Source organism: Panthera tigris, chromosome B1, assembly GCF_018350195.1.
Source record: "Panthera tigris isolate Pti1 chromosome B1, P.tigris_Pti1_mat1.1, whole genome shotgun sequence".
Classification (NCBI taxonomy): Eukaryota; Metazoa; Chordata; class Mammalia; order Carnivora; family Felidae; genus Panthera; species Panthera tigris.
Window position 1 is genome coordinate 119,142,059 of NC_056663.1, and position 24,707 is coordinate 119,166,765.

The window sequence follows — 24,707 nt, forward strand, 5'->3', positions numbered from 1 at the left end:
TTGAGCTGCAAAAACATGGAATTGAAAATAGTAACACGGATGCAAAGCATTCAAAATGGCACACATCCAGGTATTCCAGATTTGATGATCCTGTTACAAGAGTAGCTCATGGCAATGTAGCAACCATGGATGTGTGGCTGAGGGTATTGTACCAGGTTCTGGGCTGTCTGCTGTGTGAGTGTGCCCAACATTGTTGTTTGGGTGACCGGTAGGAGGGCTATTTGAGGGGCAAAGAATCACAGCCATCTTGCATTTCCTCCTTAATTCTCACCGTGGTGAGAAAACCTGGTTGATGTGTAATTGTTCGCCAGGTTTCTCCTTGGGTATAACGCTAAATATGATCTAAGAGTAATTTAACTCTATGACTCATGTCACTTTAGGGGCAACAAATATACTCCTTGCCAGGGTCTAAATGGTTCTCTCTTTCATTATTTGTGTTCTTCTCATTCTCAGTGTTCAGCCAAAAAAACATAGGGGTATTTCAGCAAGAGTATTGGCTTAGAAGTCAGAAAATGCAAGAAGACATTGGTTTGAATTCTGTCTTTAACATTTATGAGTTGTTTCATCTTGGACAGCTTACTTTTCTAAGATATCATTTCTTTATCCCAGATTTCTCCTATAGCCTACTTTAGTAATTGATCTGGGAATTAAAAGAAATGGTATAGATTGAGCATATATCTTTTATGTGCTTCTCAGTACTCCTATAATAACTATTGCTTATAAAATTCATTTGCCAACTAATCACATACTTACTTGTGTTACTGATTTCTGCCAACGGAAGTTTTTGTGGCTCATATCTTATCTCTCCAGCCAACAAACGCACTGACTTAGCATTTCAGACTCAGCACATGTATCTAGTCTTCCAAGAAGCCTTCCCAGACCTCTTTCCTCATAATACCTTGCATATATCTTTACTATTCCCCTTCCCACGTTGTACTATAGCTATATCATTTGTATATATATGTTTTATTTACTGAATGATGAGCTTATTGAAGATGGAACCATGTCTTTTTCTCAGCATCCATCAGAACACCTGGCCCAGAGAAAATGTTATCGACCTGTATTTGGTGAATGAATATTTACCAGTGGCAGTGAGGGAAAAGTAGGATTGGCTTTGATGAGAGTAGAAGTGATGAAGATTTTGGATGGATTCTTATTCAGACTCTTACCTGTCACATTTCTTCAAAGAATGGGAGATGAGTCATTCACTTGGGGTAAAGGGAAGGAGGAGTTGTTTGGTTTTCATCTCAGCTACATACACGGCAAATTCCAGAAGGTAGCCGTAGTTCCTGCTGTAAAACAACAGGTGTGGCAGTGCAGGGCAGGGTAGAGAAGTCACTAAAAGAAAAAGAGGTAGACAGGGTTCTTTTTCAGACTTGGATTCTTTTTTTTTTTTTTTTTTTTAATTTTATTTTAGAGAGGGAGAGAGAGTGAGTGTGCATGCATGTGAGTTGGGAAGAGGGGCAGAGGGCGAGAAGGAGAGAGAGAATCCCAAGCAGGCTTTGTGTTCAATGCAGAGCCTGATGCAGGGGCTTGATCCCACAACTCTGGGTCAAGACCTGAGCCAAAATCAATAGTTGGACGCTCAACTGACTGAGCCACACAGGCTCCTCAGACTTGGATTCTAATCCCAGTTCTACCTCGGGCTCCCTTGGGGCTTGGTAATGAAATTTAAAGTTTGTGTGGCTCTGTTACTTGACATCCTAAAAAACTGACTGGACTAGATGTTTCATTCTAACTTTGACTGTCATTGAGTCTAAATGAATCACAAAGTGCTCCCTCTTCCTACGTTTACCTTCATAAGAGAAAACATGGCACAACTAGCAGTGTCCTGATTGGGTTCGTGAACCGTTCAGCTTCCACAGAAGCACAGTTCATGGAAAAGCAGAATCTGAAATAATCTTTGGGGTGACTTTTGAATAGAATGATATTTCACTTTCAGTGTGGTGTGAAAGCCTTGGCATAGTGGGCACAGGATCAGATGTTCCTATTGTTCTTTATTGTTTAATCTGTGCCATTTGACGAGACAGCCAAGTAGAGAGAGCTGCCTATGTGTTGAGAAAAGGAAGAATGGAGAAGGTTTAAGGAGTGGAAAAGCTTATCGTTTTGTTTTCCCATAGGTTCTGGACATAGCTTCATTTCCTAGCTTTTTTTTAATTTTATTTTTATTTCTTTCCTTTTTTTTTCTTTTTTTTTAACATTTATTTTATTTTTGAGACAGAGAGAGACAGAGCATGAACGGGGGAGGGCCAGAGAGAGAGGGAGACACAGAATCTGAAACAGGCTCCAGGCTCCGAGCTGTCAGCACAGAGCCCGACACGGGGCTTGAACTCACGGAGCGCGAGATCATGACCTGAGCCGAAGTCGGACGCTTAACCGACTGAGCCACCCAGGTGCCCCTTCGTTTCCTAGCTTTAAAAATGTCTTTTAGAATGATTAATTTATAGATCAATCAGTAGTCTTTCATTTGTAAGTGAAAAAAACTTAATTTTAATTAGCTTAAGTCACAAAGGGAATTCATTGTCTCAGGTCACTGAAGAGTCAAGGGGCAGAACCAGCTTTAGGCACAGCTCTAACCAGGGGATTAGCAACTGTGTTGGAAACCTGTCATCTCTACGCATTAGTTCACCTTCTTTCACATGCTGGAAACATGGCCTAAGGGAACCCCAGGCTCATAGCAATCCTAGTCAAAAAAGATTTTTTTCAATAGCTCTACGAGACAGTGGACTGGTCTGGGTCACGTGTTCTCTGATCAGCCCCAACTACATCACATAGAAGGAGGCTCCCATGGCAGGAATTACTGCCATGGCAGGAGTTACTGGATGATGTGGATCTCAGGCAGGCAAAAACAACAGGCATTCACTACATTTTCCTGGCCTAGAGGACTTCTTATGTTTTGGGCTTTTCTCGCTCTTTCTTGTTCTCTGGTTTCTCCTGCTGCTTTTGCACAAATTATATATGTGTTCCTAAACTCCAAAGCTTTTCTCTTCTTTCTGAACTCTGTCGGTCCCCCCCCCCCCCCCCATGCTCTTATCTCCTCTCGGAAGACAGTCACGTCCTTATCTCTGGCCTCTACCTTTCTTGGAAAAAGCTCACTCATCATTTCCATCTGGTATTTCACAGCCCTTATAACTTAAAATGTCTCAAACCAAACTGGCCACCACTCTCCCAAATGTATTTCTTTTCCTACGTCCCCCAGTCACATCTGTGGCAACAGCCGCTGTCTACTTTCTCAAAGGCCTAACCTCAGAGTTGTTTTTGACTGTTTCCTCTGCATATCATTTCTCCCTTACGGGAACATTCCTAGCTCTTTATCATTCTGTCTCATGAATTTATTACTTTTTCTCAGGTTTTATAAACATTGGTGTGTGATTTATTTCTGCCACAATTATTAGATTTCTTAATGGAGGGTGTTAGGACTTACCTTTGTGTTATTTCTTTCTTGGTTGTCAAACTTCAACTTCCCCCACCTTCCTCTTCTCCCATCGGTATTATACCCAGACTTCTATGATTCTAGAAATTTTGTTAAATGAAGAAAATAATTTATGCAACATGTAGTACAATTACATGGTTATTATACTTGTAATATAGTACAACAGTAGTTGAAGCTATAAAAACAGATTGTATTCAAGAACTGTTGCAATAGGGGAGAAGGGACCTCAGTGTAGAACTGGGCTCATTTCCAAATACATCATGGACAAGTGGTGATTTATAACCAAGGAGCAAGGTGGGGTCAAGGAATGGAAAATTACTAAGAGGAAACATTAGGGATTTGGGGAGGAGGAGGATCCTACTTAATAGGATCCTTACTGAAGGCAGGCAGGAGTGATCAGATCCCATGGATTTTAGCAGGATTCTTGCTAAAATGGGACAATGCAGACCCTGTGAGAATGGATGCAAGGCAGAGGCCTCAAAGGATTAGAGGAACCTGACCAAAGTTTAGCCAAGTACAGGGCCTGTGTCATTATCTATGCTGTGTGATTTCAAATCTTGCCTAACTCGTTGGCATTTATTATTAGCAAGTTTTAACTGTACAAAATGTTGGGGAGGAAGTGCCCTAATCATTCAACCCTGTCCTTGTCCCTCCCTGCATCAGCATTTCCACAAAGATGTGTCCTGAAAAAGATGCAAAAACAAAACAAAACAAAACAAAGAAACGAACAACCCCCCCACCCGCCAAAAAAAAAAAAAAAACCCACAAAAAAACACACCAACAAAAAGAAACCAAACCCCAAAATTTCTGTCTAGCCAGAATTGGTGAGGAAGAAGGAGTAGGGGAAATAGAAGAAGAAATGCATGGAACTATTTGGTTAAATGATTCTGGATATAATTTGAGATCTCGTTTATGATATGCATCTAAACCCCTTTACCTCTACATCTTCCTTACTTGGGTGCTTCATCTGAATAAGACCCGTTTGAGATCGCCTTCACGTGGCCAAGAGACCAAAGGAGTTAAAAAAAAAAAAATTGGAGAAAATGCTTTGAGAAAACAAGTCAACCCACTGAACATTAGGGTGGCAGGTGGTTGGAGTTTGCCTCTGATAGCACAAAGCTCAAAGGGCCGGCGAGCTTCCGGTGCTACCCTTGACAATAGCGGTGTTGTAAAAACAAATAGATGCCAAGGAGGAAAGCTCAGTGCATGAATGTAAAGCAAGATGGCAAAAAAGCTCAGGAAGTTTTATCAAGACGCGTAGGATTCAGGCTCATCATCCTGGATTGTTCTATGAAGAGCCCTGGTGCCTCCCGCTGCTTTCATAATTTATTCATTGTTTGTTTTGGAGGTGAAGGGGTGTGTTTGAGAGGATGTTTGACCTTCCTTAACGGTTCAACCAGTTCTGTTGTCACCTCACTGCTCTGGCATTGGGCTCTCATCCTGTTTATCCCTGCTCTGGGAAACACCGCCCTTTCTTAGACAACTGCTTTCTTTGTTTCAGGTTCAACTTTGTTAAATCAAAGCATTATGGAAATCTAGATTGTAAAGCCAAATAGGCGGTTGTGTAAAGTTATTTGCATCCTACTTGCCGGTAGATAGCTATTTTAAATAAATCAGGCCTGCCATTAATTCAGTTTTGCCACACTGCTAGGGTTCTGCTAGTACTCTGTCCTCATTCTCATTATAAGGCAAGGCCTAGAGTTGTGTTTTTTTTGTTTTTTTTTTTAATTTAAGTTTTTCTTTAAATTTCCGTCAGTTAACATACAGTGTGATATTAGTTTCAGGTTTAAATTTAGTGATTCAACCCTTCCATGCAACACTCAGTACTCATCACAACAGGTCCACTCCTTAATCCCCATCGCCCATTTCACCCCCCCCCCCCCGCACCCCTGTGGTAACTATCAGTGTGTTGTCTATAGTGAAGAGTGTTTCTTGGTTAGGCAGGGCCTAGAGTTTTGTTATCTCTCCACCTCCTCGTTCTTTCGGGCATTGAGTAGTTGCTACTGTCAAAGTGTGATTATCCATGACCACCTGCCCCCCCCCCCAACTTCTACACAGACACTGCACAGACCAGCAAGACTTGAAGCTGTCTTACACTATTGTAGTCCTTCGGCTGCGCTATTTTTTTCTAACTGTATGTAGGAGAGTGTCTTTAATGATGCACGGTGGGCAATTAACGCATTTTTGAGGGTAGTGATTTTCAAACTGTTAACTGTCATTTACTGTAAAAAAGTGAATGTGACATTGTGATCCAGTGTATATATACATGGTTTGTATAATGTGTAACTGAAGCAAAAGTGTCACTAAATAATATCTTGTTATGAGTGATACAGTCCATAGTTTCTATTATAGTTTTTGCCTGCTTACAAAATGCTGACTGTGACCTTGTAAGTGGATTTTCTGACCCACTAATGAGTCACAATTTGAGCCTGAAAAGAACTGCCTAACAGTCATCAAGTTTTAGGAAGTCTAGGATGCTAATTCTGAGAAGACTTTGGAAATTATCTATGGGCGGCTTCCCTTTTCATCCTATTTCATACTTAGAGGAACTTGAAGTCCAAGTAGGTGAAGACTTCTTGTGGGGAAACAGCGCTGTCTTAGCTGCTATTTATGCTATTACCCACATTTAGTTCTGGAATCATGCAGTTTAACCACATGAAATCTAATTTTTGAGGCTAGGAATTTTGCTCCTGGGTGGTTTCATGGTAACGAACAAAGTATTCCCACTTTCCTTCCTCCTATGGAGCTATTTTCTCCCTCCACTCGTTTATTACCCCCCTAATCTCTGCCTAAGGGAAGACTGCTAACAGAACGTTGCATTGGTACCCCCTGTTCTAGGGATGGCACACAGCTATCATTGTCATGAAGCCAAACCCATTGTCATGGGTTGAACAAGGAACAGACTTAGGCACATACTTAGGCAGTAAAAAAACAAAACAGAAGTCCAAATGTGCATTTTCTTTAAGGCAATTGCAGTTTTAGTTTTGACAGCTGCATACATCTTGGTATATTTGATGTTTTTTCATCATTTCTTAATACTTAGTAGTGATATCCTCATACTCACATCTTACATTTTTAGTGGCATTATTTCTATTGTGAAGGAAAAGGCTTCATGGTCAAACAATTCACATCAACTTTTGAGTTCTCAAATACCATTCATAGAGTGTTGATCAGTTTGGGCTGCCATAACAGACTACCATAAACTGGATAGCTTGAACAATAGAAGTTAGTTTTCTGGGGCGCTGGGTGGCTCAGTTGGTTAAGTGTCCAACTTTGGCTCAGGTCATGATCTCACTGTTCGTGGGTTTGAGCCCCACATTGGGTTCTGTGCTGACAGCTCAGAGCCTGGAGCCTGCTTTGGATTCTGTGTCTCTTTCTCTCTCTGACCCTCCCCCACTCGCACTCTGTGTGTCTTTCTCTCAAAAACAAATAAACATTAAAAAAATTAAAGAAAAAAAGAAATTAGTTTTCTTACAGTTCTGGAGACGGCAAGTCCAAAACTGAGGTGTCAGAAGGGCCTCTGTCTGGTAAGGGCTCTGTCTTTGGATTGCAAATGGCTGCCTTCTGGCTGTCTACTCACATGGTGGAGAGAGGGCAAGCAAGTTCTCTGGTGTCTTTAAGACAACTAATCTAGCTGGACTAAGACACCACGCTCATGACCTCATCTAACCTTAATTATCTCCCAAAGGCCCCAACTTTCTTTTTCTTTCTTTCTTTCTTTCTTTCTTTCTTTCTTTCTTTCTTTCTCTCTCTTTCTTTCTTTTTCTTTCTTTCTTTCTTTCTTTCTTTCTTTCTTTCTTCCTTTTTTCTTTTCTTTTTCTTTCTCTCTCTTTCTTTCTCTCTCTCTTTCTTTCTTTCTTTCTTTCTTTTCTTTCTTTCTCTCTCTCTTTCTTTCTTTCTTTCTTTCTTCCTTTTTTCTTTTCTTTTTCTTTCTCTCTCTTTCTCTCTCTTTCTTTCTTTCTTTCTTTTCTTTCTTTCTCTTTCTTTCTTTCTTTCTTTCTTCCTTTTTTCTTTTCTTTTTCTTTCTCTTTCTTTCTCTTTCTTTCTTTCTTTCTTTCTTTTCTTTCTTTCTCTCTCTCTTTCTTTCTTTCTTTCTTTCTTCCTTTTTTCTTTTCTTTTTCTTTCTTTCTCTTTCTTTCTTTCTTTCTTCCTTTTTTTATTCCTTTCTTTTTTCTTTCTTTCTTTCTTTCTTTCTTTCTTTCTTTCTTTCTTTCTTTCAAGTTTATTTATTTTTGAGAGACAGAGAGAGACACATTATGAGCAGGGAAGGGGCAGAGAGAGAGAGAGAGAGAGAGAATCCAAAGCAGGCTCCAGGCTCTGAGCTGTCAGCACAGAGCCCAACGTGTGGCTCAAAAGCCCCAACTTTAAATATTATATTAAGAGTTAGGGCTTCAATATGTGAATTTTGGGAGAACAGAGTCTAGACTATAGTACAAAGCTAAGATCTTAGTTTGAATATTGGCTGAAGCATGTAAAGAACTTTTCTCAATTGTACTTATTAAAGATAGACTCTTCTGTTTGAGTGAATGGATATTTTTCACACTCTATAATTCTTACAACAATTATTAACAATAGTAACACATTTACTTTCTTTTATATTCCTGGTAATGCAAGTATGTGGACTATAGTTTACAGTTAAAATATGCCCAAGAGTAAAGAGTAAGTAAAATGATACCTTTAAAAAGTTATTTTCATAAAGAATTTTTTTCCTAATGCAGATTTTATTCCTCATCGATAGTTAATGAATTTCTATGCAGCCTAGCACTGTTTTTAAAACTTTATATAGTATAGAACAGCTACCCACTATCAGTGAGAACAATACATATTTTAGCAAACTACCATATGTACTAAAGATATGCTTTAAAACAACTTTTGTGTATTGGAATTATTATTGCTGTCTAGGAGCATGGATGAGTTTCTTAACTAAAAAACTGTAAAGGAGCCAGGTGTTTGTCTACAAGAAATGTTGCAGAGAGCTACCCCAATCGCCTACATGAAATATCCATTCTATCTAAAGAAAAACAGAGAGGGGAGATTGAGAGTATAGAATAGTTTTAAAGCTTTTCATTTGAAACCTGTTGGTCCACTTTTAATATTTTTAAAGTCCTTGGAAATCCCCAAACTAGTTCTTACCTTTTTGGCTGCTATAGGTAGACAAGAAGAGCTATTTTCCCCCTTGTTTTGCTACCTTTTTCTTGTTTCTAGGTTTAAAGAGTTGTGGGCTGTTTTAAAAATATAGGGCTTCTGTGTAAAGTTTGGGCTGTGTATCTAGATTAAATATCCTGGGTCTCCTTAGAGTATCTTTGCTTGCATGCTTTTACTATGCTAACACATATGTTTACTTTGTTTCTCCTGTTTCAGTGTCTATCAGCTGAAGAGATCTTTTCCCTTCATGGCTTTTCAAATACTACCCAGATAAGCAGCTCCAACTTCTCTGTCATCTGTCCAGCAGTCTTACAACAACTGAACTTTCATCCTTGTGAGGATCGGCCCAAACACAAAACAAAACCAAATATTTCGGAAGGTACGTTGGAAGTTTTTTTTTTTCTTCTCCTGCTTGTTTGAAAAGCCTATAGGCTAGTTTGAAATTAAATCAACATGCTTCTTTCTCTGCTTTATTGCTTTTATTTAATCTACCTAGAAGCTGTTGGCAAAATGCTTATATTCTGAAAGTGTTTAGAATAAGAATAATTAGAACTCATTTAAGCTTCATAAGTTGTGCTCTCCTATTTGTGGAGTCAAAGTTATATTTGGTACCAATTTAAAACCTTTATAAGACATTTGTGGAGTCAGAGTTATACTTGGTACCACTTAAAAACTTTGTAAAACTCGGGGCACCTGGGTGGCTCAGTCGGTTGGGCGGCCGACTTTGGCTCAGGTCACGATCTCGCAGTCTGTGAGTTCGAGCCCCGCATCGGGCTCTGTGCTGACAGCTCAGAGCCTGGAGCCTGTTTCGGATTCTGTGTCTCCCTCTCTCTGACCCTCCCCCGTTCATGCTCTGTCTCTGTCTCAAAAATAAATAAATGTTAAAAAAAAAAGAAACAAAACTTTGTAAAACTCAATTCTTGATTTTAAACAATAGATGCCTTATACTGTACTTGTTGGATTGTATGTTAACTATTTGGCTCATAACTGATAAGGTGATTTCCCTTACCTTGTGCTTATCTTATTATTTAAGAGCTTATCAATTTATCTGTAATTTTCAGTAAAGGGATAAAGGAATATCCCATTTAGATTAAATATTAAGGTTACGAGTTATGACTGTTTTAATTTTCATTAACAAAAGAAAATGCCAGCGACTCTTCTTTAAGTGCCTGTAATAGTATTGCCATACGTACCACATTTCAAAGGAACAACCCGCTGCAAAGAAATTCTAAAATCCGAGAAAACAAGTGCATGCTTACTGTATAGTTCACCTACTTAACCATGTAGAAGAATTCTTTTCCAAATAAAATAAACTATTTCTTCCACGGGTCTGTTTTCCAGCTATGTGCGATTTCTTGGTACCCTCAAATCCTTAACCTGACCCACATGGATATTTTAATTCTCATTTTTTTTTAACATTCAATAAATGTTTTTATTTTAATTTTTTTAATGTTTATTTATTTTTGAGAGACAGAGGGTGCGAGTGGGGTAGGGGCAGAGAGAGAGGGAGACACAGAATCCAAAGCAGGCTCCAGGCTCCGAGCTGTCAGCACAAAGCCCGATATGGGGCCCAAACCCACAAACCGTGAGATCATGGCCTGAGCTGAAGTCGGACACTTAACTGACTGAGCCACCCAGGTGCCCCAATAAATGTTTTTTGAATGACATGCCAAATGCTGTTCTGGGCATTGAGGATTCAGTAGCAAAGAAGAAAAATTTCCTGCCCTTTCAGGGCTTACAGTATAATGGAGAAGAGAAATAATAAACATTTATACAAACAAGCAAGTAATGTAATTTCAGAGTGCTAAATGCCATGAAGAAATTAAGTAGTAGGTAAGGGATAGAAGGAGATAGTGAGTGAGTGTGATTTTCAATACATCAGAGAAGGCCTTTCTGATGAGATTACATTTGAGCAGGGTCCTGACTGAAGGTAAGGAGAGGACCACGGCAAGATGTTCTCTGGGAAAAGAACATTCTTGGTCAAGGGAACAGTCACCATAAGCTTGACAATGAGCTTGGCGTATGTAAGGAACTGCAAGAAAGCCTGTGTGTCTGGAGCATAGGAAGCAAGAGGGAGACTGGAAGGAAATGATGCCCTGGGCCGTGTAGAATGCAGTAAATTGACTGGGTTTTGCTCTGAATGTGGTATGAAGACGCTGTAGGGTTATAAATGGGGGAGTGACATGATTTTGTTTGGATTTGTACAAGATTATTCTACCTGCGGTTTGAAGAATAAATTGTAATGTAGTATGAGTGGATGCAAGGGAATTAGTCAGGAGGCAGTTTCCCAGGGTTGGTGCTAAGGATGAAGGGGACTTGGGCTGAGATGGGAGAGGTAGAAGGGAGCAGTGATCGGATCCACGATGGATTTTGGAAACTGTGCTAAAATGGATTTGCTTCTGGATTAGATGTGGGGGTTGGGAAAGATGAGTCAAGATTTGAACCACAGAAGCTGGAGAGATGTTTGTGCCATTTCCTAGTTTCTTATGGAGGAAGCAAGTGGTGAGGATTGGGTATAATTTTTCACATGATCAGTGTGAGACACTGATGTAGACCACCAAGGAAAGTTGTACAGTAGTCAGTGACATGCACACACTTGGTGTTCAGACAACAGGTCAAGGCCAGAAATTTGTCACCTTAGAGGTGGCATTTGAAGCCACTGGTCTGAGAGAGAACATCTAACTTGAGTATAAAAGAATATAAAGAGAGAGAAGATAGAGAAGAAAAGGGACACCTCAACAAAGGAAGTGCTGATTCTACTGATTTATTCCTTTGTGAATATGTATGTACTTTGATCTCTCTCTATCTTAGTAACAAGAGTGGTAACAATGGCAAAAGTAATGATAATAGTCGACTGTTACGCAGTATTTACTATGTGGGTGAGTACTGTTCCAAATACTTGACCTATGTTAACTCATTTAATCTTCATTCAACTATACGATGTGGGAACTATTGCTCCCATTTTACAGCCAAGGAAACGTATGTGTGGAGAGTATAAAGTCATTCGCTCAAGAGTACACAACTTGCACGTGGTAGAGCCTTTTTCAAACCCAGCTGTCTCAGCTTCATGATCCATGTTCTCTTTTATATTCTGTATTTACATTCATGTAAAGACCCCAAATATACTTTATCAATATAATTAGCAATTTTGTGAATAACAATAATTTCACAGCGAATTGTTTAAGCAAATATTTTTTCTAGATTATATACTAAATAGGAATATGTTTGTATTTCTACAAGTTTGTCTAATATAATTTGCATTTTGTATTCAAAAGCAAATTCAGGAATGCTTTATATATTAACTTTTAATAATAGCGTAACATAATAAAAACATAGATTCTGAAGCCAGTCCACCTGGACTCAAATCCCAGCTCTGTAACTTTCCAGCTATTTTGGGCACATGACTATGCCTTTCTGCCTCAGTTTTCTTATCTAAAACAGTACCTTTCTTATAGTGTTGCTATAAAGATTAAATAATATTTGTAAAGCATGTAGAATATAGTATAGCATTTGCTTAGGCACTATATATATATGTCTGTTAAATAAAATATATCCACCATGTACATAATTCTGGGTATAGGAGATGAAACTTCAGAAAAAGCAAGTCCTCTACTCTGCATGTTAGTGACTGCATTCAAAAGTGTTTTTAACCCTAATTCCCAAGTTTCCTCTATCTCAGGAACCAGGAGGTAGGAACAGGGAATTGGGAAGCAGGAAGTGAGGGGATTCCAGGGTCAACACTACAAAGTCATAAAATGGAAAATCAATAGTTCTAAGTTACAAGATTAGGCAGGCACCAAATATTTGGACAGAGGCCCAAGAAAGACAGAACTGGCTCTTAGGGGATACATAATATTAGGAATTGAAATGGGGCTGGAGTGGGTGGGATGGGGTGGGAGAAGATAGAGAAAAATTTCTGGAGAATTAGGGTAACTGGTAGAGTACTCTAAGATGTTTAATTTGACACTATATTGCCTTTATTTGGTGCACTGTCTTGTTTTATTTTAGTGCAACTGTGTGTGCTTCTGTGTTGAGCAGTTTATTTAATATCTCTGTGCCTCAGACATCTCATGTACAAAATGGAAATAATTATACTACCTTCCTTCTAGAATTGTTGGGGGTATCAAATGAGTTAATATATGCAAGTGCCTAGAACAGTGCCTGGCACAGAGAAGGAAGTCTGTATTCATTCCTCATATAAATTTGTTCATAGGCTCACTCCATTCTGTGCTCCTTGTGTAAGCCTGTTCTTTTAAGTAATGAAATGCACTTGATTCTTGATGTAACTGTTTACCTAATGTAGAGTCAATTCTGAGCTCATTCAAAAAATGAAAAACCAAAATAAAACTAATCCAAAGGAGTCGTGATATAAGGATTTTATACACATGCTTACACTGATGTTTCAGTAGGCAGATAAAATATTCTCATTTATCAGAGACCTCATATTTTGTGATTTTGAAATTGCCTTTCAGGTGCTTTTCTAAGCTCTTATTGATGAATACTATAAACTGATAGTAATTCAAATTCTTGAGGAGATAGATTAATTGTTTTAACAATAATTTAATGATCCAAAATTGGTGCATTTTTTTTGATGGGGTCACAGGATGCTGTTTAATGCAAATAATAAGTAAGAACAATAGAATTTTACTTGCACATCCCTGGAGATCACATTGTCCAATTCTGTAGTAGAATCGGTAACATAAGTTAAGCTCCAGAGATGTTGAATGGCTTCCTCCAGGTATGTATCTGAGGAAGGATGAGAACACAGGGCTCCTCACTCCTAGTTCTTTATATAACAATGAGCTAAATGAACTGAAATTTATATGGTGGTCTACTAACTAATTTATCATTTTTAAATTATAAAGGCATGTACTGGAGGCTTACTATATATACTAGGGACAACATTAACTGGCTTATTTTACTTTTGTAAAAATTCTATGAAATAGGAGAATTAAATGAGTTAGAGTAGATGCAATTTTTAGAAGAATCTTAACAAATAGTGGTCTTTCAATAAATGTTAGCTATTGTTACTAATTTTCCTTGGAAATCTATCAAAATCTTTCAGAGTTCGCTAAGAAGAGAGAGAAAGGATCCTCTTTGAATCAGATCATTAGAGGGAGTCCTTTGTATATACGGAGAGGTCCAAGTAATTTTCTTATAGTAATTTATTCTTTGGTGCCCCAGTTGAGTGGATGAATGGAATTTTTTTCTTCAGTAATGTCCTGACAATACAAGAAGAGGAAGTTATGTAGTATGCTTAGAAGATGATGATTCATACTCCCCAACTTCCCCAAGTAATTCTGATAAATATATACAATAGTAACTAAGGTTGGAAAGATTAAATAGGCATTTTTTTTTTTTGGCAAGAGTTCTGGGCTGTATGTGAATGAATGTCATGAAATATGTATGTCATGAAATATGCCACTAGTTCATTCATTAAAGAATGTGTGCTATTTTCTGGGCAATACTTTAGGCACTAAGGATGAAAAAACATAGCTTATCTCCTTGAAAATGTCTTAATTTGTATCGTGTAGACAAATATAAAAGTGATAAAACTACTTTAGCACACAAGATATGGTATATGGCCCAATTATCTTTAATCAAAGAGCCATGGGGACAGCTGCCTGGAGGAGCTAGGAAAGTTTAATAGAAGAGGTTTTGGAGTTGGCTTAGAGAAACTTGTGTGAGTTTCTTAGGCAATGAAAGACAGAAGGATGTTTTCAGGTAAACAACCACAAGTAAAGGTAATTCCTTACTTGGAAAGCATTGTGTTAGCATAAAGGCCATGTTGAGAAGCATGTAAATAACACTGGAGAAGTTGTGGGGGAGTCAGTTTATGAACAGCAGTTTTGAATAGGGGCATGAGATGACCAGTTGTGTTTTAGGATGTAAGTCTGGAGGCCATGTCAAGTAGGGGGAGGAAGACCAGACAGAAGACTCATAATGCATCAGAAGAGGAAGTAAGAGAGGCTGAGGGCCTCAACTCAAGGCACTGGCAATGAGGATGGAGAAGCTGGACTGAGAGAGGCCTCAAGAAAAATTGATAGAGTTTGGTCGCCAATCATCTATGAAATGGACTGGTTGGGGTGAGAAATTGAAATTGATGCTAACATTTGTGCTATCTATGGAAATCACAAATTTCTCAGGGGAAGGTGATGTGTTTAGTATGTGTATGTGGTTTTTGCCTTAGTTTGGTACTCAAAAACTGTGCATTTTTATTTTAGTTTCAGCATGTGTCTTTCCTGTTTACCCAAGGAGATTATAAATGTTTGTTGAATGAATGCATGCATACAGGCTTGTGAAGGGTAGAAGGCTATTTGTATTAAGGGGAACCACACATCAATATACCACGGCGGGAGATATGGGACGGAGAGCTTTCTCCACGTGGAAAGTCTAAGGAGAGTAGGTAGCTTGTGTTAGGTGATAAAGTAGTAAATGGGAATGAGGTGGGCCTTTGTAGTTCCGATGAGATGACTTTGCAGGGCCTGGTCAGGGGTCTGGAACCGATAGGAAAACATCTGGAGAAGATAAAGTCATGGTCAGTGCTGTGATGAGTCTTGTGGTAACAGTAACATTTATTTTCTGTTCATTTCATTTGGTATGCCGAACAAACTAACTTGTATTGCTTTGTGTGTGTCTGTGCCTACACCATTTCCCAGTTCCATAAGCAGAAGATCCATGTTCCTCGTTGGCAGGAACCATGGTTTGGTCTATATCCTAGACTCCATAAACATTTGCGAAGATTGTTTGTAGATAGAATCGCTTGAACTAGAATAATGGTGAGCAATCTTGTATTTATGAAGCACAGTGTAAAATTTTTACAGTTTTGTTCAGTTCCTTGGTCTTTTAAAAATTAGAATACCTTCACAGGAGTAAGGAAGCATATTGCTAAAATATGTTGGTCCTGGAGCCAGACTCCCTGGGCTCAAAATTCGGCTTGCCATCTGCATGACTCAGGCAGCTCATTTGAACTCCATATGGTTTGGTTTCCTCATCTGTTTGAAGGAGGTAATAGGAGTACTTACCTCACAGGGTTTTGTGAGGATTAAATTAATTAATACATGTCAGTTTCTTGGCTTAGTACCTGGCAATGGTGAACACTCATAAGCATTAGGTGTTACTATGGTACTCTACTGAGGGTGTCGGTGAGAAAAGGGGTCTAACATTTAAAAATGCTTTCTGGGCATTTTGAAGAAGTGGCAATGCAGAGGCAGCTTTCTAACCTTTCATGTTGTCCTTTGTGCACAGCGTGTGAGGCATAGGCAAAGCCACGTGTCGCACAGTTCCAGGGACCCATTTGTATGTCAGCCTGCACTGCCATCCGTGACTGTCCTGGGGTCACACAGCGCTCTTCACCTGCACTCTGAGTGTGTCCTGAAACCAACCCCTCTAGGATAATCCGGAGGAAATTGAGGTCACATATGCCATTAGCTGATCACATTCGTTCATTTCATCGTAAGCGACATTTATTAAGCACCTGTTGGGTACCAGGCCTTAGAGATAGAGGTCAAAGACGCATCATCTCCTTCTGTCACCAGAGTCTTCACTTTATAAGATATTTTCACCTTACTCTGAGGTTGGCAGGGCCAGTTGTGCAATGCAGCTTCTCTCTGGCTCCCATGTGCTGCCCTCCTGAGTGCTCACTGCACTTGGCTGAGTCCGGGTCCTGGAGGCCCCAGCTGGAGAGCCCAGGTGCTGTCTTTCCAAGGAGGTGCTCTCCACAGGCACCTGCAGACAAGTGATTATGACAAGCTCAGTGTCAGCAACTATGGTCACTTTGAAGCTAACCCGTACCCACCCATTTCCACCCCTACCCTCCACCTATCACCTTGAACCTTTTCCCTGAAAGTCACACTGCCTCTATATTCCTCTGAAAGACTCCATTTTATTTTATTTTATTTTATTTTTTTAAAGATTCAATAGTTTTATTTATTTATTTATTGAGAGAGAGAGGGTGCAAGTGAGTGAGGGGCAGAGAGAGAGAGAGAGGGAGGGAGGGAGAATCCCATGAGGGGCAGAGAGAGAAAAGGAGAGGGAGAGAGAGAGAGAGAGAGAGGCAGGGCTCATCTATGGGGTGCTCACCCAATGCGGGGCTCGTGCTCACCTAAAGCAGGGCTTGAACTCAGGAACTGTGAGATCATGACTTGAGCTGAAGTCAGATGCTTAACTGACTGAGCCACCCAGGTGCTCTGAAAGGGTGAATTTTAAACCAGGCTTCAAGCTACAGATGAAAGTAGGTGACTTGGAGCCTGTGGGCCTCACATGGTTTGTCGTTATTCTAGATGTTGTCCTTGTCCAGATCCCCCCGCCGCCGCCCCGCAAGCTATAACGTTCTTTGAGCCCATAAGGGTGCTTTAGGGCTGATGAAGGCTTAAGCACTGTAACTATGAATATTTATTATTCTATAGTAATGTTGACAGCTTTCTGTATAATTTTCATTGAGAAGATTTTGTTTTAAAGAAGATATCTGATTCGAGCTTTTGAAGAAACAAGTTGTTTCAAACTTAATGTACAGTAAGACTTCATTTGGCCCCTTTGCTTTGATTAATTGCTACTCTTTTCCTCTCATCTACAGTTTGGGGATATGGATTCCTGTCAGTGACCATTATTAATCTGGCATCTCTCCTTGGATTGGTTTTGACTCCATTGATAAAGAAATCTTATTTCCCTAAGATTTTGACATTTTTTGTGGGTCTGGCTATTGGGACTCTATTTTCAAATGCCATTTTCCAGCTTATTCCAGAGGTAAGGATGTTGGCTTCTTTGTGAATAATTGTTTCTTTTAAATGTTTCAGCACTTTGTACATTTTAAGGCTCCATAATTCTCACAGCATTTTATGGTCTGGTTGATAGTGTTGGATGAGACAAAGCTGAATCACAGCAGAAGAAAAAGCTTGTCTCAAGCTACAGGAGATGTCAGTGTTGGAGATAAAATTAATATTCTAGGAGGCTAGCCACCAGGACGTGCCCAGACAGCATTGGGACACCTCTGAGGGCCTTAAAACTTTTTTTGTCTTGCATTTGGCAGCTTTAATTTTTCCACATACTTTTATTATTTATTGATTTTTCTAAAGAGCATGCAATGTCAAACTTACTGAAGATATACCACAAAATGTCCTTATATATTTACTATAGCTTTTACTTAAGTTTGTGTTTCTTGTCTGTTAGGAACACCTCGATTCTTTATAGTTTGAAACTCCAGCTCTTGCCCTGGGTCCTTTAGACAGTGGATTATTTCATTCTCGTGTGTGTGTGTGTGTGTGTGTGTGTGTGTGTGTGAAAATCTTTCTTGGGCTCAGCCCTTGAATTCTTTATCTCTTTAGGACCTACCAGGACCCTCTAGGTTTAAGAAGGTCTCTCTTGGGAAAACCGTAATCCAAGTGGATTTGCCATGTTTGCTTTAACAATTTGACTCTGGATATGATGGACAAATACATTACTTTTAAGAGAAAATGGATTATCAATGTCTCACTTTTTTATTACCCAGATCTAATATTATCTATAAAGATGAGAATCAGTGCTTCTTCTTTACTACTAAAAATTCCTCTCTCAAGGCAAATATTTCTGAAGGATATAGCCAAGAAACTAGAAGATATTCTGGGTCTTTAATTAACAGAACTTTGGTTATAAGACCACTGTGTGATCTCTTACAGTTTGGCTACTTAAATTTCAGAGTTTTTGTTTTGTAATTTTTGTGGGTATTTCCCAATATTACCTCATCTGAAGATGGACTTAGAACTTTGGTAAAAATTGTATACTGAAAAATTTTGGTATTATTTTCTAAAAACCAAGTTAAAGTACTTAGTTTTACCTGAACTTTTTTCTCTTTTAGGCTTTTGGATTCAATCCCAAAAGTGACAACTATGTTGAGAAGGCGGTTGCTGTGTTTGGTGGCTTTTACATACTTTTCTTTTTTGAAAGAGTGCTTAAGATGTTATTAAAGGCGTATGGTCAGGTAAGTGGACTTTATTTAAAATATATGATGTTTGACCCCCTACATCTACTTATTAGCTGTATAGGCATATAAAGGCAGGAATTTTATCCTTATAATTCTATGAACTACTCAGTTATTAGGCTGGTGAATGTGAGGAGAAAGAAAAGAGTCCATATATTAATAAGGGTAAGAGAAACACTTGATTCATACTGTGGAATTTGGAATGAGTACCAACAATTAAATGTCAAAAAATGTGCACAATTTGTATTCATTCATGTTCATCAAAATAAGGAGGCATATGTACCCTAATGTGAACAAACAGAAAAAACAAAATCTAATAAATGAAGATACGTTTATAAATCTAAAAAGATTACATATTGAATAGTCATACAGATTTTCTCTTACAAATAAAAAGCACTAGACTCCCTGCTTTCTTGGATGTGTGAGGTACCATGTTTCCTTCTTATAACCTCTTCTTCCTTTAAACATTGTTTCATGTAGAATGATCATACCCACTTTTCAAATGATGATTTTGGTCCTTCTCGTGAGAAAACTCATCAACCTAAAACGTTACCTGCAATCAATGGTGTCACATGTTATGCAAATCCAGCTGTCACAGAACCTAACGGACACATCCATTTTGATAATGTCAGTGTGGTATCTCTCCAGGTATGGCATTTTCACTTTACTATATTGCATCCTTTATACAATGTGAAGACTTCTGTGAATGCAGCCAAGTCAATATTTATACACTGAAGTGCATCTCACTTATTCTTGTATATGTGGAAGTAAGTGGAATGTGAGTCTGTATTCTTTTTCCAATTTTCCTCCCTATATTTACTCTAAACAAGTGAGTTAAGCAAGAAATTGTAGGTTACTGGATCTGAGACTTCACTGTTCCCTAAAATCATTTAACTGTATGTATGAGTAACTTAGATTTAGTGCTATGTAGCAAACTTAATGACAGCATTTCTCTTATTTTGCAATTCTTTCAAGATCCAAAACCAAAGAATCCTTTTGAGTAATTTTGAAACTGCAAGAAACAAAATTTGTAAGCTATTAAAGTCATGTTCATTAATTAATTGATTTAGGATTTGTATCTCCATCTTCTAAATAATGTTAATAGGAATCATTTCTTGAGTGAGTATTATGTGCCAGGTAATATGCTAGGCACTTAATTGTTTTGTCTCATTTACTTTTTATAGCAATTACTCAAAGTAGGGTTTATTTTCTACGTATTAGAACTGTTTCAGTTTCAAATGATGGGAATCAAACACAAATTATGCATGCAGAAAGGAGAGTTTATTGGAAAGACAGTGGGCTGTCTAATGGAACAGCCAGGCTATAGGAAGAGTGAGAACCTAGGAACCATTAGGACTGCTAGAACTCCTTTGCCCTCTCCTCCTTCCTGTATCTTAGAGCCATTCTTTCACTGTGCAGTGACTCCTTCCATAGGTGGGAAACAAGGCCACCAGCAACTCCTGAGATTTATGTCTTATAATTTCAGCCACTAGAAGGAAATTTAACCTGACTCTTTCAGTTCTAAATACAAAATTCCTGGCAAGTGTCTCCTTGGTCCGGCTTGCATTAGATGTCCACTTCTAGACTAATAGAGAGAGTTGGGCCCCTTGTATGACTGCCAGGGCGTATGGATGGAGTAGAGGAGTGTTTAGGAAAAAGGGGTGCTCGGGTAACAGTGTCATTTGTGTTCATAATAATTCTCATTTGACAGATGAAGAAAATGGGACTTTAGATATTGAATAACTTCTGCAGGGTCACTCAGCTAGTAAATAGTAGATCCAGAAGCTACAAGGTTAAACATAATATAGAAAAGAAACATTGAATCAAGGAAAGTCTGCTAGGAAAAAACAATTAAGTAGAAAAAAGATATCTGGAAGAGGTTGTTATGGCAAATGACCTGAGTTTCCTTCTGGAAAGAAAACATGATCCATCATATACTTTGCCCCACCTGATTAAGGAAAATCTCAAGTGTGTTTGAAGAGGCAGTTTTGTGTTAGCACTAAACTAAGAGAGGAAATTATTTCATGCAATGTAATGAATGATGTTTTCAGCCAAGATTTTGCAAAGAATATGAAATGTTCAAGTAGATAGTTTCTCACAATAATTATAGCTAACATTTATTAATGCTCAGGGACTCTGCCTAGAATTTTAAGTGAATGGCCTCCTTGGACCCTCATCATAGTCTAGGAGATAGGAAGTGTCATAATTCAGAGATTGTAGCTTAGAAAGGTTAACCACCCCAAGGACACACAGCTCCTGCGTGGCAAAGCCTGGATCAGGATTGAGGCCATCTGATGTTGAAGCCTGCACTCTTGCTGGATTGCCTTCCTCAGGTCACAAATTATCTACTAGAATCAAGATGATGACATTAACTCTTGACTTGATAAATATTAATTTTCTTAGAGGAAGAAGATAATTTGACCCTAAGCTGTTGCTTTCTGAGGGCAAATAAATTTAACTGATCAAAAGTTTGATTTTAGTTTTAAAGTTTTTGGGATCCTGATTTATGATTTACTATGGCCAGAAGACATGTTTGTATAAATATTAGCACCCTGACAAAAATGGGATCCTACACATGATCCTGTTTCACATAATTTAGAAATATCAGTTGAAAAGTTATTCTTACTCTATTTCTGGTAGTGCTAGTACATAGGATTTCATTCATTTACTCAATAAACATTTATTGAGTACCTGCTCACTGTCCTGGGCCCTGGGGATTCAGAAGCAAATGAATTCTTGTGAAGCCATAGTTTATTCAGCAGACAATATAGAAAAGAGTAGAACAAGAAAATTTCATGTAGCAATACTTTGGTGAAAATACAATATGGTGATGTGGGGTGACACGTGGGGGCTTCTTTGATCAACAAAGATCCCTCCACAGATCAGCAGAGAACTGGATAATGAGAAAGAAGAACCAGCTATGCAAATATCTGAGAAAAACTGTTCTAAAATCTTTGAGAGTGATCAAATGGCTTATATACAAGGGAACTGGAATTGAAATGGTATTGGACTTCTGATACCAATTCTGGAGACCAGTGACACTATTCCTTTGGTATTCTGAATAGAAACAACTGTGGAATTGTAAACCAAGGTAAACTACCAATCTAGTGAGAGGGTGCAATGAAGCTGGGATTCTGGAAATATACTTCCAGGAATTAGAAGTCCAACTCCAGTCAGAGAAGATGTGTTCCGGGATGACAGCCGTGCACCAGGCTTTGAGATGAGCCATACAAATAGTCCTGACACTGACTTCTTATGGGGACTATTTTCTGGCCATCTGGTTGAAGGTATAGTCTTAAATGAAGATAGACTTAAGTACTGAGTAATGTCTATTATTTTCAATTTTCTTTTTTAAAAATGTTTATTTATTTATTTTGAGAGAGGGAGAGTGCCAGCATGGGTAGAGGCAGAGAGAGGTGGGGGAGGAGAGAGAGAATCCCAGGCAGACTCTGCACTGACAGCTCAATTCCATGAACCATGAGATCCTGACCTGAGCTGAAATCAAGAGTCAGTCGCTTAACCGCTTGAGCCACCTAGGAGACCCATTATTTTCAGTTTTCTTTTTATATTGCATTAAAAAAATCCTATAGGGGAAAACCAGCAGCAACCGCTTTGACCTCAGCCACAGCACATTCTTACTAGACATGTCTCTGGAGGAAAGGGAACAAAAGCAAAAATGAGCTATTGGGACTTTATCAAGATTAAAATCTTCTGCACAAGGAAGGAAACAATCAACAAAACTAAAAGGCAACTGACAGAATGGGAGAAGGTATTTGCAAATGACATGTTGGATAAAGTGTTACTATCCAAAATCTATGGAGAACTTATCAAACTCAACACTCAAAAAACAAATAATCCAGTGAAGAAATGGGCAGAACACATGAACAGACACTTTTCCAAAGAAGTCATAGAGATGGCTAACATACACATGAAAAGATATTCAGCATCACTCAGCATCAGGGAAATATAAATCAAACCACAATGAGATACCACCTCACACCTGTCAGAATGGCTAAAACTAACAAGTCAGGAAACAACAGATGCTGGCAAAGATGTGGAGAAAGGGCAATATTTTTACATTGTTGGTGGGAATGCAAACTAGTGCAGCCACTCTGGAAAACAGTCTGGAGGTTCCTCAAAAAATTAAAAATAGAACCAGCAATTGCACTACTAGGTATTTATCCAAAGGATACAAAAATGGTGATTTGAAGGGGCACATGTACTCCAGTGTCTTTGGCAGCACTATCAACAATAGCCAAATTATAGAAAGACCCTAAATGCCCATCAACTGATGAATGGATAAAGACGAAGTGGTGTGTGTGTGTGTGTGTGTGTGTGTGTGTGTGTGTATGTATGTATGTAAATGGAATATTACTTGGTGATCAAAAAGAATGCAATCTTGCCATTTGCAACAACGTGGATAGAACTAGAGTGTATTATGCTAGCGAAATAGGCCAGTCAGAGAAAGACAAATATCTTATGATTTCATTCATATGTGGAATTTAAGAAACAGAACAGATGAACATAGGGAAAGAGAAGGAAAAATAAGATAAAGACAAAGAAGTAGGCAAATCATAAGAGACTCTTTTACATAGAGAACAAACTGAGGGTTGCTGGAGGGGAGGTGAGTGGGGGGATGGGCTAGATGGGTGATGGGCATTCAGGAGGGCACTTGTGATGACCACTGGGTGTCATATGTAAGTGAGGAATCACTAAATTCTGTTCTTGAAACCAATACTACACTATATGCTAAGTAACTTGGATTTAAATAAATAAAAATAAAATAAAGTAAAATTGCTTTTAAAACACACACACAACAGGCACCTGGGTGGTTCAGTCGGTTAAGCGTCTGACTTTGACTCAGGTCATGGTCTCGTGGTTCACGAATTCGAGCCCCGCATCGAGCTCTGTGCTGACAGTTCAGAGCCTGGAACCTGCTTTGGATTCTGTGTCTCCTTCTCTCTCTGCCCCTCCCTGGCTGGTGCTCTCTCTCTCTCTCCTTCTAAAATAAATAAAAACATTAAAAAAATAAAATAAATAAAACACACACACACAAAATTGAAAGCAGTAGAATTTTAGAAATACCCTAAGAGCTAAGATATTGCTTTAAGAGATAATAGAGTAATATATATGATAGTGATTTTAATAATAAAATTAAAATATTTTCTAATTTGGGGCACCTGGGTGGCTCAATCAGTTAAGCAGCCGACTTCAGCTCAGGTCATGATGTCACGGTTCATGGGTTTGAGTCACGGTTCATGGGTTTGAGCCTCATGTCAAGTTCTGTGCTGACACCTCAGAGCCTGAAGCCTGCTTTGGATCCTGTGTCTCCCTCTCTCTCTGTCCCTCCCACACTCACCCTTTGTTTCTGTCTCTCTCTTAAAAATAAACAAACGTTAAAACCATTTTTTAAACATTTTCTAACTTTTTAAAATGTTTATTTATTTTTGAGAGAGAGGAAGTGGGGAAGGGGCAGAGACAGAGAAAATCCCAAGCAGGCTCTCAGCACAGAGTCTGATGCAGGGCTGGATCCTACGATGGTGAGATCAGGACCTGAGCTGATATCAAGAGTTGGATGCTTAACCAACTGAACCACCCAGGTGCTCCTCTAATTTTTATATGATAAAAAGGATTTAACCTATATGACCCCATTGGAAGAACAGGACATGGAAAATTCATGGTTCATTTCTGAGTCCAAGTATTTATTGCCTTAAGAATTTTGCTGATGATTCTTGTTGCTATTGCTTCAATGAAGTTTTTTTTTTCCAAATTGGAAATAATAAGAAGCTAAGAGTGAGTTAAGAAAGGTAGTCTAATTTGACATTCTATCAATAGAATGTAAATTATATGACAATCTAGATAATAGTGTGATTCTAGATTTTGCTAGAATATAGGAAGAACAAAAGCATTGTTACAGAATAATTAAAATGCATGTCTTAGGGATGTCTTTGTAAATATTCATCCAAACAATTCTGGTCCATCATAGAATACTCACCTATGCAATTTAGTTGCCTTTGGTATTTTGTCTGTGTTCAGTCATATAAATACCAGAGCTCTACCCATTAAAAAAAATGTATTGGCATGAAAGTATATTTATTACAGTAAGAGGATAGAAGATATTTTATTTAACAGTTTATTAGCTTGATTATAACTTTATCTTTAACATTTTTTAAC

The 24,707-nt window shown here is 38.6% G+C and overlaps 1 protein-coding gene across 2 annotated transcripts in view; it reads left to right on the forward strand.

Moving 5' to 3' along the window:
• Positions 1–24,707, forward strand: part of SLC39A8 (solute carrier family 39 member 8) — an 80,355-nt gene that overhangs the window by 18,442 nt on the left and 37,206 nt on the right. For both annotated transcript variants that reach the window (XM_042984122.1, XM_042984121.1), the window contains exons 3-6: positions 8,795–8,957; positions 17,154–17,323; positions 18,411–18,533; positions 19,014–19,181. In XM_042984122.1, the coding sequence (XP_042840056.1) occupies positions 8,795–8,957; positions 17,154–17,323; positions 18,411–18,533; positions 19,014–19,181 (624 nt within the window). The remainder of the gene's footprint in view (positions 1–8,794; positions 8,958–17,153; positions 17,324–18,410; positions 18,534–19,013; positions 19,182–24,707) is intronic.